General features: G+C 39.6%; 1 protein-coding gene across 1 annotated transcript; it reads left to right on the forward strand.

The window, feature by feature from the left end:
• Window positions 1-3973: 3973 nt before the first annotated feature.
• LOC103266345 (olfactory receptor 8S1-like) lies at window positions 3974-16351 on the forward strand (the record flags this gene model as incomplete). Its single annotated transcript, XM_008063952.2, has 2 exons — window positions 3974-4861; window positions 16161-16351. Coding segments are annotated over exons 1-2 (1079 nt in total), but the record flags the coding sequence as incomplete, so codon positions are not given.
• Window positions 16352-16966: the final 615 nt, after the last annotated feature.

Here is a 16966-nt window from a genome sequence, read left to right on the forward strand (position 1 = left end):
CAGCATAGTGAGAACTTTTCTCTACCAAAAAAAATTTTTTAAATCAGCCGGCATGGTGCCAAATGCATGTAGTCCCAGCTATTTGGAAGGCTGAGGTAGATGGATTGCCTGAGCCTGGTAAGTTGAGGCTATGGTGAGCCATGATTATGCACTTGGGCAACAGAGTGAGACCCTGACTCATTAAAAAAAAAAAAAAAAGGAAGTAACCCATAGAAGAGTAGATAATAAAAATCATTCATTATAGTTTATTAAAGCAAAAACCACTATAACACTTTCAATATACATTCTTCACACTGAAACATACACATATATTCATAATCAAAATGTGTGCATATATTTTTATATATGGGGAAAAATCATACCAAATTTCAAGGAACGCAAGTAAAAACATACATACGTGTATAAATTCTTATATACATCTATGAATAAATGTTCTAATCAAAAAATAAATAAAAATTGAACACTTTAAATTCTGTATTTATTAACAAAGAAAATGTTTTTTTTTAATGGACTAACTATTCTAAACAACCTTAAATTACATTTCCTTTGCTTAGTTAATAAATTGGCAAGAGACAATAGTCTAGTTTGAATGAAAACCTTATGCTTCATTGTAAATAAATACAAATTTACATCAGTCCATTACTACTTACAACTCGAATATAAACTATTAAAACAATGTTTCCCTAAATAGCACCAATCTGTGATCAATCAAACTGTAATAGGTCCCTGTGGAGCCATCAGAATGGATCCCCCAAAGAATACAGATTTAGATAGACAGTTTAGACAAATGACTATGCTTATGAACTTTTTTCTTTTTAATTATTTGTTCAAAAAATCATTTTCACAACACAATTTGCCTGGAGGTGATTTCACCTGAGAAGCCACAGAGAGAAGACCAGTCCTTAGAGTGTCAATTGAAAATATTTCTTTCTAGCTTGGGGAACCGTTCAGACTCCTTTGGCTGCACTCTCTCCTTTCAACTCCCACTAGATTTCAAAGATTTAGATTTCATGGTTATAGGCCATTGCATCAACCCACACGTTCCAAAGGCCACACCTCATTCGTCCTTATAACAGTGTCATTAAAGTTCTTTGCCATTAAATCTGACTTCATATTGTGACTATAGAAAATAAAAGCCATTGTCCTATTCAACAGCTGCATAAAGACATCTGCTCTGCAGATTGATCAAACCAATTCTATATTATATATAGCTGAGACATGTATTAGGAACAAGAAATTTAAAGGATATTTTAGACTCTTTGAAAAAAATGAACTGCCTTATGGTTATTTAACTTTATTAGCGTAGAATTCAGTAAAACTTTTTATCATCAGTGGGATTTTATAAACTCAACTATGATGCAAGATTTAGAAAGCAGCCTTCTCCAGTTCATCATCCTTTTTGGTAGACACATCTAACTATAAGTCCTGCTACGAAGTTGGAGAGCAGATTACTTTATTGGACAAGATGTACAGGTAATCTCTATTTGGGATATGGGAATGACTTTGAGATTTGGATTTTTGGCTAAAAACTTAATTAGTAAAGATTCAGATGTCCCCCTTAGCTGGGATTAAAATTTACTGGGAATGGCCAAGACCAGGACACTGGCTAGGACATCTTAATGAGTCCTATGGGTGACTCAAGGTCAGACTTAGGCTGTAAAGCTAAAAGCTGGAAGTTATGGGTAAACATTCCGTGTTCAAGCAAATAGAGTATTACTATAATCCAGACCTGGAGACTCCTGAGATACATACTTGCAGGACATGAAAACATTCTGGCTATGAGGGAGAAAATCAGGATATGAAAATTGAGGACAATGTCTCAGGATAAAAATCAGAAAGTTAATCTGAATATCTGTACATCAGAGAAATATAATTAATATAAATATCTGTACATAAAGAAATGAATGTTCTATTCCAGTTTTTTGGGGGTTTTGGTTGTTTTTTTTTTTTTTTTGAGTTGGAGTCTCACTCTGTCACCCAGACTAGAGTGCAGTAGCTACTCCAGGCCACCGCAGCCTCAACCTGCTGGGCTCCGGCAATCCTTCCGCCTCAGCCTTCCAAGTAGCTGGAACTACAGGCGCGGGCTACCACACCCGGCTAATTTTTTATTTATTGTAGAGATGAGGTCTCACCAAGTTGCCTGGGCAGTTCACGAACCCGCGGGCTCAGGCAATCCACTCACCTCAGCCTCCCAAAGCATGGGATTACAAGTTGAGCCACCGAGCCCGGCTTTCTATTCCAGTTTTAAACAGCCTTCTGAGTATGATAAGAGAAAGTTAAGATAGGGGACTTCTTCTTGTGAAGTAGGAACTACCAGTAGCAGGTGTTTCCAGCAGAAGTCAAATGTTTAGAGTCCAACTTCACAGTCCTGCAGGATCAAGTCCCAAACTTTTTTCCTGTATTATATGAGAGAGTGGTCCAGAACATGTAGTACTCTACTTTGGCTGCTGCTACAGCCTAACTAACCACTCAAGTATTCCCATGTCATAAAATTCTTTCAAGTCTTTCTCAGCCTTTCCTGGGATACACATCTATCCTAGTAGTGCTATTGGAGATACCCTTAGGTATCTACATGAGTACCAATCAATTTCTCTCCCACTTGTCATCTCTGGAGTCTAGTAGCAATACCTACTAGTAGGAATTACGTGCCCTCCTCTCTGAATGATGGCATCCAAATCAATTGCAAAGTGGTTTACCCTTTTAAGAGACAGTCTCTACTCCAAAATAATTCCAGACCTCCAATGTTTCTTTTAACCGTGGTCATGAGCAGAAACAAGTTCTACTGGTAGTGATTTCAATGTGTGTGTGTTTTTTACCCCTCTCTTAATAAAGACACATAAAGTAATATTAACAACAGCAACATTAGCAGCAATGACTTTGATCTTTGAGAGTATTCACAATATAGGAGAATTTATCTGAGTTTTACCTAGATTTATAATCTTGAGAAATACTAGTTAAGAGTAGGTATTTTTGAAGTGCTTTATATATAATCTCACATTTAATTCTCAAAACTCTGCATGGTACTATTATCTGCATTTTATATACTAGGAAATTAAGATACAGAGCTTTATGTATCTTGTACAAGACATATAGCTGATTAGTGGTACAGCTGGAATTATAATCTAGTCTGATGCAACAGTCCACATTAGCCTTGATCTATGTTGTAAAAGCATACTCTAAACATCAGCTTTTCAGAACTACCCATGTTTTATTAAACGTGACTTGATTTTTCTAAATTTTTTTAAGTTGGAGGTCTCACTCTGTCATCTAGGCTAGAGTCAGTGGCATGATCACAGCTTAATGCAGCCTTGACCTCCTGAGCTCAGGCAATCCTTCTGTCTCAGTCTCCAAAGTAGTTGGGACTACAGGTATGCGCCAACACATCCAGCTAATTTTGTGTGTGGTGTGTGTGTGTGTGTGTGTGTGTGTGTGTGTGTGTGTAGAGAGTGTGTGTGTGTAGAGAGAGAGAGAGATAAGGTTTTGCTATGGTACCCAGGGTGGTCTCGAACTCCTGGGCTCAAGCAATCTTCCTGCCTTGGCCTCCCAAAGTGCTGGGATTACAGGCATGAACTATTGTGCCTGGCCAATTCTGAGTTTTTAAACACATTGTTCATATCAATTAATTGTTTCATTGATACTCATTTCCTAGGGCAGTCATGTAGTTTCTTTTAAAAATTGTTCAGGCTTCCTCAATGTAAAGTCATTATTGACACCTATATAAATCAAAATCTTAGCTCCCTTTACATTAATAACACTGCTATAATTTCTTGTCTGTGGAGCAAACACCACATCTCAATCGTCTTTATGTTCCCAGTGACTGTCACAAAACCTGGGACATAGTAGGAGTCAGAAATGTTTACTGAATAATAGTGATACGAAAAGAGAATCAATACCATGAGAAAATTGCTCGGAATATACTAGAACCTTGGCTGCCATGATTTTCCATGTTATTTCTAGGGAACAGCCTCTGTAAATGGCCTTGGGGAACCACAGCACCATCACAGAGTTCCTCCTCCTGGGGTTGTCTGTCATCCCACATGTCCAGGCTCTGCTCTTTATGCTGTTCCTGGGGATTTACCTCCTGACTATAACAGGGAACCTGATGCTGCTGCTGGTGATCAGGGCTGATTCTCATCTCCACACACCCATGTACTTCTTCCTGAGTCACCTTTCTTTTGTTGATCTCTGCTTCTCTTCGGTCACTGTGCCCAAGATGCTGGAGAACCTCCTGTCACAGAGGAAAACTATTTCAGTAGAGGGTTGCCTGGCTCAGGTCTTCTTTGTGTTTGTCACTGCAGGGACTGAAGCCTGCCTCCTCTCTGTGATGGCTTATGACCGCTATGCCGCCATCTGCCAACCATTGCTTTATGGACAGATCATGAGTAAACAGCTATATATGCACTTTGTGTGGGGCTCTTGGGGACTGGGCTTTCTGGATGCCCTGATCAACATCCTCCTAGCTGTGAACATGGTCTTCTGTAAGGCTAAAATCATCCACCACTACAGCTGTGAGATGCCGTCTCTCCTCCCTCTGTCCTGCTCTGATATCTCCAGGAACCTCGTTGCCTTGCTCTGCTCCACTCTCCTGCATGGGCTGGGAACCTTCCTTTTGGTCTTTTTATCCTACATTCGCATCATCTCTACCATCCTGAACATCAGCTCTACCTCTGGTAGAAGCAAGGCCTTCTCCACCTGCTCTTCCCACCTCACTGCAGTGACACTTTACTATGGCTCAGGTTTGTTCCGCCATCTCATGCCAAACTCAGGTTCCCCCATGGAGTTGATCTTCTCTGTGCAGTATACTGTATTAACTCCCATGTTGAATCCCCTCATATACAGCCTGAAAAACAAGGAAATGAAGGTAGCTCTAAAAAGAACTTTGAGAAGATATTTGCAACATATCGGGTGTTGAACTATAATAAAAACATAAGGTTGTAGAAAACTGGGATAAAACTGCATACAACAAGGCATTGAATAAGTTTACAGTAGTAAGGAGTACTCCTGACTGCCCCCAATGTCTAATGCTGCAAGCTAAATGACAAGAGTATGAGAGAACGGCACAATGTTATTAGAGGGAGGATTATTCACTTTAATCCCTCTTAGAGACAAGATTAAATTATCATCTTAATCAAGAATGTTTTCTTATGAATATGCTGAATCATCTTCCTAATTCTAAAACATTCTTTAGCTTTACATTTAGTAAAATCATTAGTGTCATGAATCATTACTTTTAATTACTTTTGGAAATACACTAATAGTCATAATTGTAATAAGAAAGCAGTGTCATGGATCTGTAGGAGAGAAAAGTCATAGATAAAAGTTGACAGCAAGAAAGAGAGAAAATTCCAACTGTGTGGCCATAGAAGACAGGCATAAAGAGCTAAAAGAACCGGAGAGAAAGAATCAACATATTGGGCAGAAGCCAGACTTGGAAAATTCCCAAGAATGTCACTGTCTGTGCAGCCTGGTGCCAGATTTCCATTGTGAGAGGCTGCAAGAAGGCTCTGAGGCTCTAGAAACTCCATTTCTCACATGCTCTTCATTCACTGCACCTGTGAATGGGGATTTGTATCTTATTGAACTAGATGATCTCATCAGTGTGTCTTCTTGTAAGTGCAGGCTATATTTCCTAGAAAGATAATCTTGTTTTGATCTCATCACAGTGAATTCTGAAACCATCTTTGTCTCTCATCTTTCAGCTGTCAAATAACTGATCATTGTTTAGCAGCAGGTGGTTTTGCTGGTCCTAGGTCCACAGCATCATTCTCACACAATAATCTAACCTATAAAACACAAATCTATTCTCATAATGCTTCTGACCTAAGATATATTTTACAATTGCTGATTTACCATAGTTAAGTGAAAAGGGATAAAAACTAAGCCCAAATTGTTAAATTTATTTAATATTAGCTTATACTTTTCTAAAGTTTTTTTCACAAACTCATGTTGTTTTAATTCAGTTTAAAAGGCTTTTCATCCTCACCTAGCCATTGATATTTCGCAAATGGAGTGAAAAAATCGACACTTTACAAAATTCTACACACGTTATCATCCACCACGCACAAGAGGCTATCCAAAGTAGGCTTTGCTTTCTTTGACCTAAGGTAAGCCGCCAACTAAATCCCCACAGTCAAGCGTGTATGGTGAAGGAAAGAAGAAAGAACTGAACCTTGAGCCTTGAAGTTGGCTATAGTCAGCACACAGATGTCACAGAATGACAGTGATTAAATGACAGAAACCAACAGATTCAGTCAAATTCCTTTTAGCATAGGTAAAGAACATGAGACCACCACTGCATGAAGACATTCCTACAATTCTAGGCTCAGCAGAGTTTTCTCCATTCGAGAGGCGATGTTCTTGAATTTCAGTGCCCGAATAACCCCACTGCTTACTGTATTGCCTGTTCATTGAAAAGATCCAATCTTGACCTTCCAGAAACTCTTTTTGTCATTCTCTCAAGGGTTTGTATGCTGTTGTGACCTCCAGAAATACGAGGAGGCCCTGGCTACACATTGAACTTCCCAGGAAGCATAAGTAACTGGTAACAATGTTAGCATATACCTGAGTGCTTATTCATGAAAATTTGAATTTTCCATCTTTCCACCAATTTCCCAGGTATTCCATCACCTTAGCAGACCTGACGTCTTTTCCTATAAAACAGGAGACAATAAGAGCAGCAAATACGCTAGAGATGAAGCCACACAAAGTAATAGCTCATGCAGAGTTTTAAGCCTAATCTCATTATGCTCTTTGCTTTTGCTTTTTTACTGTTAAGACCTTTGCATACTGTTATATTTATTTGGTTCTTTTATCTTTATAAAACATATCATACTTACAAATGAATGTACAAAGCATATATATACCTGTTAAAGAAGTAGGTCAATGCTGGAGTGGCCATGAACGTGCCACTGCACTCCAATCTGGGCAACGGAGTGAGACTCCAACTCAAAAAAATAATAATAAAAATAATAAATAAATAGAACAACAAGATGATGGTTCAGTAACTGGCCCTAAAAATAAAGATCTATGAACTGTCCAACAAATAATTTAAAATAATTATCTTAAAGAAGTTCAGTGAGCTACAAGACAAAACAAATAAATACAATCAGAAAAACAATATATGAAAAAATAAGTTGAACCAAGAGATATAAACCATTTTTTTAAAAAAAGAGTTTTAGAACTGAAGAGTATAATGACTATACTGAAAATTTCAATGAAGAACTTCAACAGCAGGCTCAGTCAGAAGAAAGAATTAGCCAACTCAAATATGGGTCATTTTAAATCAGAAATTAAGTTTCTCTTGATAAGTTAGCACTGGGTCACAGATGCTGGCAAGGCTAGAATGGTCAGAAAATGGACTCTCTGATTTAGCAACATTAAGTATTTTTGTAAGTACAGAAGTCTACCATGAAAACATATTGTGAAGGTCAAACAAAAACAAAACACCAGTAATTAGCATAAAATGTTCAAGTGAAGCATAAGTCTTCATATAGAGCAATAATTTATTACATAACTCCTTAAATTAGAATTCAAAATTATTTTAAATATAGTACCACCATTAACATAAACTATTGACAATCCTGATCTTCCTGGACACACAAATAATACCTAAGGTAAAAGAATGCAAGGTAATACTAAGGAAAACTATAATATAAGAGTGTTTTTTTTTAATCTAGCCTTCATGGGGCAATAAAAGAATAATCTATCCACAGCATGAATGCAAGCAGCATCTCACATTAACAGCAAGAGTGCTTATAGATTCTGCAAAAATAAAAAAGCATCAGAAGATGATGCAGTGACATGAGATGACCCTCTGCAGATAATAAGAAATTCAGCAGCAGTAGCTGCTATGCAACATGAATAGGCAGCATGGCAACTTTAACAGACAACATATCAGTAATCCTTTTGCTAGGCATTCATGCCATTGGGAGCATTGAAGTGAAAGGATGAGACTGTGCTTGAAGTAACCAAGAGCTCTTGTCTGAGGCACACATGAGATGCCAGATAGAGGCTTCTAGAATAAATTGAAAGGTATAATCTGAAACTAACACAGAATGGATGGAGATAGAGCCAAAGAAATGCTGATTTGTGATTGTAGTTGTTAAGTTGTGGTCCATGTTCTCAAGGAGCTGATAGTATGAAGGGGAAAACAGAGATACAGTAGTCACCCTTTTCCATGAGAGAGCGACTCCAAGATTCCAGTGGATGCCTGAAACTGAAGATAGTACCAAATCCTTGAAATGACTTCAAAAATTTTGTGGAAAATTGAATTAAAAGATAAAAATTTTAAATATGTTTCATTTCTCAACATAGGCTTCATCAATTTCAAGACAATTTTCTAAGTGACAATAACAGCCAATTAGTCAATTTCTAAAGAATTGGGGTCCTGGAATTTAACCATGTTAATGTAATCTTTTGTACCTTATTAACTGAATAAAAATGATGCCTTTTAAATATTTTTTAAAGATTAGGAAACAAAAAGTTAGAAAGAGCCAAATCAGGACTGTAAAGTGAATGCCTAATGATTTCCCATCAAAAATCTTGCATGTTCTCCCTTGTTTGAGGAGATGAATGAGCAAGAGCACTATCATGGTGGAGAAGGACTCCATGGTGAAGCGTTCCCAGGCATTTGTTTGCTAAAGCTTTGGCTAACTTTCTTAAGACACTCTCATGAAAGACCGATGTTATCATTCTTTGGCCCTCCAGAAAATCAACAAGCAAAATGCCTTCAACACTCCCAAAAAACTGTTGCCATGACTTTTGCTCTTGACTAGTTCACTTTTGCTTTTACTGGACCACTTTCACCTCTTAGTAGCCATTCTTTTTATTGTACTTTGTCATAATGCCGTATTTAATCGTCTATTAAGGCAACCCTTTTGGGTCCCCTCCCATGGTGGGACCTTCTCTATCTCTCAATAAATCCTGTTTTCTCACTTTCTGGTTGTCCGTGTCCCTCATTCTTCCTGGGCATGAGACAAGAACCTTGACCTTGAAGACACTCTCAAAGCCCAGGCTGACCTGAAAAATCCACATCAGTTTTGGCATCTGAACGTGGGGCTGAATGGAAGGGTGAGTTAAAGAGAACCTATCTCTTTACTTTCATTTCTGAGACAGCCTTTCCTATCACATTTTCTTCTCTTCAGGTCTGCCATGGGTACTGTCCCCAGACTGGCAACTCCTTTGGGTCCCCTCCTACTATGGGAGCTTTTCTGTCCTCTCAACAAATCTTGCTTTCACACACACACACACACACACACACACACACACACACGCACGCACACACACACACAAATCTTCTAATTCTTCAAAGAAATATTTCTTGATCCCACTTGTTTAAAGTTTCTATTGAAAACTCTGATCTTGTCTGCAGTTGCAATGGTGCAATGGTTTTGGCACTTATCAGGTGGAAAGTTTGTTTAACTTTAGTTAGAATTGTCTAAGCTGAACCAGTTGAGACATCTCTGGTGCTAGCTAATTTTTTCTGCCATTAATCATCAGTCCTCTTCAATTAGGACATAAACAAGATTTATTTTTTCCTTGCAAATTGATGTAGATGGTCAGCTGTCACAGCCTTTATCTTCAAAATGTCCCTTTTTTTTTTTTTTTTTTGAGTTGGAGTCTCACTCTGTCACCCAGACTAGAGTGCAATGGCCGCTTCCGGCCACCGCAGCCTCAATCTGCTGGGCTCCAGCGATCCTTCTGCCTCAGCCTTCCAAGTAGCTAGAACTACAGGCCCGTGCTACCATGCCCAGCTAATTTTTTATTTATTGTAGAGATGAAGTCTTGTCAAGTTGCCCAGGTGGGTCTCGAACCCGCAGGCTCAGGCAATCCACTCATCTCAGCCTCCCAAAGTGCTGGGATTATAGGCTGAGCCACCGAGCCTGGCCAACATGTCCTTTTTTAAAATGAGTTATGCATTTGTAAACTGCTGATTTCCGTGGGCCATTGTTCCCATAAACTTTTCAGTGATTTCACAATTCTTCCAACCAAACCCCACTATCAATTTGATGTCTGTTCTTGTTTCAACTTTAGCAGAATTCATTTGCTCTGATAGAGGCTCTTTTCAAACTCATGTCTTATCCTTCTTAATGCCTCAAACTAGATCTCATTCAGACATGTTATAACAAGTTAGTATGAGCTCATTTTGCTGTAAAAACATTTTTAATCCATGTATAATTTTTCAATAAAATGCATTTTCCATGAACTTTTTGAAGATCTTTCATATATGCTACATTTATATATATATATACACATACCTATGATAAAGTTTAGTTAACAAATTAAGCACAATGAGATATTAACAACAACTAATAAAAAAGAAAACAATTATAATAATATACTGTAATAAAAGTATTTAAAATTTATGTAAGCATGGTCTCTCCATCTATCTATCTAATTGTCCACACTTGGCCATGTACACCCACCCATTCTGCTAGGTACCTGCATCCCCATCTCTCACCATACACAAAAATCAATGCAAAATGTATCAAAGACTTCAATGTCAGACATGAAACTATAAAAATATTAGAAAACCTAAGGAAAACTCTTCTGGACATTGATCTAGGCAAAGAACTCATGGATAACACTTCAAAAGCATAAGCAATCAAAACAAACATAGACAAATGTGTCTTAATTAAACTAAAAGGCAAGATGGCAACAGAACCAGTCAGACTGTGAGAGTCTCTGCAAAAGCGAGTATCCATAAAGACTCTCTGCATGAGTGGGTATGTGTGGGTGGTTGAGTGAAAGCCCATCTGAGAGGAGACTCAGGTTCATGCACCCGAGGCTCTCCTCTGGAGGTGAACACAACCCTCACTACCCTGAGATTGGAGACCCCAGCATGCAGGATCATCTACTGTTCTTGGGGCTCTCCTGAGAAAAGGCTGTGGAATACAGCTGATCCTTACCACCTGGCACCCTGCCCACACCATCACCTGTGACAGCAGAGTGGCTAGAGCTCCAGATCCATGAAGAGAGCAGGTCAGGGAGAGCTGGAGAGGAGCCCCACCACTGGTGAGGAAAGGCCAATTGGTGCCATTTTCTCTGTCCAAGGAGGCAAAGACCTACATTGCCCCACCCAGCTCCACCCAGCCTCCAACCTGGAACACAGAGATTAACTCATCAAACTCAGAGAGACAGACACTCCTCCCCCATGCTGGAACAGGCACAGTCATGTCAGATCTGAGTAGAAGACTTGACAACAGTGGCAGCAAGCTGGGTGAGTCCAGATCTGATCCACCCTCCTCTCACAGTAGTCTGTGGAGCATCTGACCCACACTGAGAGCAACCCTATCAGCCTGCACTGAGAGCAGAGGGGAGGGTCTGGAGACCAGAACATCAGACAGCACCAGAGCAAGTTTTGTGTTTTTGTTTTATTTTGTTTTGCTTCTGTTTGTTTGTTTTGCTTGTTTTTTGTTTTCGGTTTTTTCTCTCTCTTTCTGTTTTTGTACTTGCTTTGTTTCTGTTATTTTAATGCTGTCTTTTTTGGACTTCCTGTTTGTGTATGGGTATTTTTGAGGAAAAATACGTCAACAGGGAGGTTTTTGTTGGTTTGTGTGTTGTATGATCATCTGGGTTTTTTGTTTTGTTTTGGTTTTTTACCTTTTCTGTCTTTGTATCTCTTTTCATTTGTTAGTTGGTACCCTTGTTTTCCCTCTTCTTCTTCTCTCTCTCCACCTTCTTCTCACACATCCCCTTCCTTTCTTCTTCCATTCTTTTCCTTTTTCTTGCCTCATTTTGCCTTCAGGGGCCAAATCTATATTTCTACTGCGTGGAGAGATTGTAAGGCAGTGGGACATGAGGTCCATGGGACCCACACACCTGTCAGCAGACACTGGTATCTGCAAATAGTTTCTGAATCACAGTTTCCCCCTCAATTAAATCTCAAAACTGCAAAAAGTACAGCCTCACCCACCCACAGTCGACATTCAGAATTGAACAAAGCCAGAAGATCAACATAAGGAAGAATAGGAGATTGAGCAAACAGAAGTAAGAGCTATGCCCCCATCCTGAACAACAGAATTAAAGAAGAGATTTTTTTAAAGGAGGAGGAAAATCTACACAAATGAAGAAAAACCAAAGGAAGAATATGGGTCTCACACAGACCCCTGGGAAGTCAGTCACTGACAATACAGACTTTGGAATGCAAATAATGAAGAACCCCCAGAATGATGGGTCTCAAACCACAAGTCCACATATCAAGATGCTAATAGAGAGAATATATAGAAATAAGGAGAGACAAGAGAAAAGAATGAAGGAGGTCAGATGCAGTGACTCAAACCTGTAATCCCAGCACTTTGGGAGGCTGAGGTAAGGGGATTGCCTGAGCCCACAGGTTGAGAACAGCCTAGGCAACTTGACAAGACCTCATCTCTACAATAAATCAAAAAATTAGCCAGGTGCAGTAGCACATGGCTGTAGTTCCAACTACTTGGAAGGCTGAGGTGAAAGGATCACCTGAGCCCAGCTCGTCAATCCTGGGGTGGCCATGAGCATGAAGCTGCACTCCAGCCTGATTGATAGAGTGAGACTCCATCTAAAAAAAAAAAAAAAAAAAGAATGAAGGCAATGATAACTGGGATAACAGCAATAAAGAATACAGTGAATGAAATAAATAACAAACTGATAAGCATGGAACGCAGAATCAACCAAACAGAAGAATCTCAGAACTTGAGGACCAAAATATGGAACTAACCCAGACTGCTTAAAACAGAAAAGAAGCTTTAAAAGACAGAACAAAACTTCTAAGAGATGAGCAATTATTTCAAGAGACCAAACCTAAGATTAATTGGAATTTCTGAGGCAGATAGAGAGACAGAGACTAATCTGGAACAAACATTCCATGAAATTATCCAAGAAAACTTTCCTCATCTCATCAGTAATGCAACCATTCAAACTCAAGAGATTCAGAGAACCCCTGCAAGACAACAAATGAGAAGACCAAATCCTGGACACGTAGTAATTTGCCTACACAATGTAGGAATAAAAGAAAAAACCCTAAAGGCAAAAAGAGAAAAAGGTTGGACTACCTACTAGGGAAGACCAGTTGGAATAGCAGCAGACTTAGCTACAGAAACACTTCAGACTAGGAGAGCTTGGAGCCCAAACTTCAAAGTTCTCAAAGATAAACAATTTCAGACAAGAATTACCTACCCAGCTAAGCTAAGCTTCATCAGTGATGGAGTATTAAAATCCTTCTCAGACATTCAGTCCCTAAGAGCTTATGCTGACTCCAGACCAACTCTACAAGAGACACTTAAGAAAGTATTAAACACAGAACAAAGGAAAAAAAGAATGACAGTGCCCTTCACAGGAATGCAGGGAAAAGATGGAAAACACACATGAATCAACCCAAAAATTAAAAGAGACAACAAACACATAAATAAACAGAAGCAACAACAACAAACTCTATAAGAACCTCATGACAGGGATAAATTCTCCTATCTCAATAATTAGCCTGAATGTGAATGAACTAAATGGCACCACTGAAAAGACATAGAATGGCAAATTAGATAAAATATCATGAGGCAACAATATATTGTCTCCAAGAGACTCACCTCAACAGAAAGGACACTCACAGACTCAAAGTAAGAGGATGTGAAATAAAATTTCGGGTGAATGGAACACAAAAAAAAAGCAGGAGTAGCAATCTTAGTATCAGACAAAATATCCTTTATACTATCAAAAATTAAAAAGATACAGAAGGTCACTATATAATGATAAAAGGTTCAATCCAACAACAAGAAATATACATCCTAAACATATATGCACCCAACATAGGAGCACCAACTTTCATAAAACAGCTTCTAGGTAAACTTAGAAAAGATATTAACTCTAACACTATCATAACTGGGGACTTAAATACCCCACTAACAAACCTAGACAGATCAAGACAAAAAATTAACAAGGAGATCCAGAACCTCAATGTGACACTTGACCAAATGGACTTAATTAATACCTACAAAACACTCCACCCAACAACCATGGAATATACATTCTATTCATCACCATATGAAATGTACTCTAAGATCACCCACATCCTCAACCATAAATCAAGCATAAACAAATGTCATAAGATTGAAATACTGTCATGCACCTTCTCATACCACAGTGGAATAAAAATAAATATTAACACCAACAAAGTTCCCCAAAACCCACAAAGACATGGATACTAAATAGCATGATGCTAAACAACTCCTGGGTCAACACAGAAATCAAAACAGAGATTAAAAGATACCTGGCCTGTAATCCCATGCCTTTGGGAGGCTGAGGTGAGTGGATTGCCTGAGCCCATGGGTTCAAGACCCGCCTGGGCAGCGAGACCTCATCTCTACAATAAATAAAAAAAAACCAGCCGGGTGTGGTAGCGCATGCCTGTAATTCCGGCTACTTGGAAGGCTGAGGCAGAAGGATCGCCGGAGCCCAGCAGATCGAGGCTGCGGTGGCCGGGAGCGGCCACTGCACTCCAGTCTGGGCGACAGAGTGAGACTCCAACTCAAAAAAAAATAAAAAATAAAAATAAATAAATAAAAGATACCTGGAAACAAATGAAATGAAGGAACATCTTACCAAAAAGTCAGGGATGCCATGAAAAGAGTACTAAGAGGGGAATTCATATCTCTATGAATACACATGAAGAAAATGGAAAGATCACAAGTTAACAGCCTAACAAATCACCTAAGGAAGCTGGAAAAGCAAGACCACAAAAACCCTAACTTCAGCAGAGGAATCTAAATCATCAAAATAAAAGCCCAATTTAGGACATAGAAGACAAAAAGATAATACAAAATATCAATGAAACAAAAAACTGGTTCTTTGAAAGGATAAGCAAGATTGATGGACTCCTAGCTAGATTGACCAAGAAAAAGAGAGAAAAAGCCCAATTAAACACAATCAGAAATACAAAAGATCAAGTCACAAATGACCCTGAAGAAATACAAAAGATTATCAGAGACTACTATGTACACTTGAAACAAACTTGAAACCCTAAAGGAAATGGAGAACTTTCTGACATTATACAACCTCTCCAGGTTGAAACAAGAAGAAATCAAGACCCTAAATAGACCAATAACAATCCAGGAAATTGACGATGTCATAAGAAACCTACCTACCAAAAAAGTCCTGGACCAGATGACTTTCCACAAGAATTCTACAAAACATACAAGGAGTTGATACCAATCCTATTGAAAGTATTCCAGGCAATTGGGAAAGACAAAACTCTCCTCAAAATCATTTTATGAAGCTGACATCACATTGATACTCAAACCAGGAAAAGATCCAAAAAAGAAAGAAAACTATGGGCCAATATCCTTAATTAACACAGATGCTATAATTCTTAACAAGATCCTAGCAAACCAGATCCAACAACACATCTCAAAAATCATCCACTATGACCAAGTAGGCTTCATCCCTGGGATGCAGGGCTGGTTTACCATTCACAAGACCATAAACATAATTAAATACATCAACAGATTATAAATAAAAACCACATGATTATATCACTAGACATGGAAAAAGCTTTTGATAAAATCTAGCACCCCTTCTTGATAAAAACCCTTGAACATCTAGGTATAGATGGAGCATACCTCAAAATAGTAAGAGACATCTACCAGAAACCCACAGCCAACATACTGCTAAACAGACAGAAATTGGAACCATTTCCCCTGAAAACCAGAAGAAGACAAGGATGTCCACTCTCACCCCTTCTTTTCAACATAATTTTGGAAGTCCTAGCTAGAGCAATCAGACAAGAGAAGGAGATTAGGGGTATCTAAAAAGGAAAAAAGGAAGTCAAGTTATCCCTCTTTGCAGACAACATAATTCTATACCTCAAAGACCCAAGAAAATCTGTCAAAAACCTCCTTGCACTGATAAAGGACTTTGGCAAAGTCTCAGGGTATAAAATAAATGTGCAAAAGACCGTCGGACTTCCAGCAAGATGGTGACAGGGCAGCTCAGTCTGTGAGACTCTCCACCAAGGAGAACACAAAGAGACTCTGGTTCTCTCCCCGGAGCCTGCAGATCCCATCGTCGGCAGCCTGCTCTTCACTTGGAGCTCGGCCGTAGACCTCACTGAGGCATCACTGTGGTCTGGGCAGCTACTGTGGCTGCCACTGCTGTCACTGAAGCCGCTACTGCTGCTGCTGCCACTGCCGCCACAGTCAGCAGCCATTCCACATCGCACTGTCAGTGCCCGAGGCAAGCCGCCGCCACAACAGCCGCTGCCTCCGCTGTCTCCGAGGCAGCCATTACACATTGCTCCGCCTGTGCCTGAGGCCAGCTGCCCTCGCCGCTGCTGCTGCGGCCGCCACCGCCCAAACAGCCATTCCACATCAAACCGTCAGTGCCTGAGGTAAGCCACAGCCACCACCGCCAAGGCAGCCATTACACATCGCATGCCCGTGCCTGAAGTGATCCACAACTTCAGACCTTGAAGCCCCTACGAGCAAGATCTGCCGAGGTCTACTACCACTGGACATCCTGCCAGGCCATGGGTCTCTTCCTGGGTGCCTCCAGGCAACATCACCCTCCCCTTAGGGGCGGGCGAGCAGCTGTGATAAAGACCATCTGGAGCGAGGGATAACACCACCTGCTGGCGATTCAAGGTAACAACACCAAAAGGGGGAAAATGGAAGCCTGACAGACACAGGTCAGATCTGAGTAGTGAACGGGGCAGTGGTGAACTAAGTGATGATCTGAACTGCCCTTCACAGCTGGCCAGGGGCAACTGATCCTAACTGCAAACAAACTTACCAACTTGAAAAGACAGCTAGAAATCAGAGTTGAAAGGATATTCAACTTAAATGAAAAGTCTCAGAGTGTGCTTGATTGGTTCTGTTAGTCTACTGACTTGATTCTATTCCTTCTGTTGTGTTCCCCCCCAATTTTTCTCCTCCTTCTTTTCCCTTCTTTTATTTTCTTCTCTCTGTAAACCATATCTTTGTATAGAGGAATAGCACACCAATAA

The sequence above is a fragment of the Carlito syrichta genome, unplaced genomic scaffold, assembly GCF_000164805.1.
Source record: "Carlito syrichta isolate Samal-C Ts95f unplaced genomic scaffold, Tarsius_syrichta-2.0.1 Scaffold100030, whole genome shotgun sequence".
In the NCBI taxonomy this organism is placed as follows: Eukaryota; Metazoa; Chordata; class Mammalia; order Primates; family Tarsiidae; genus Carlito; species Carlito syrichta.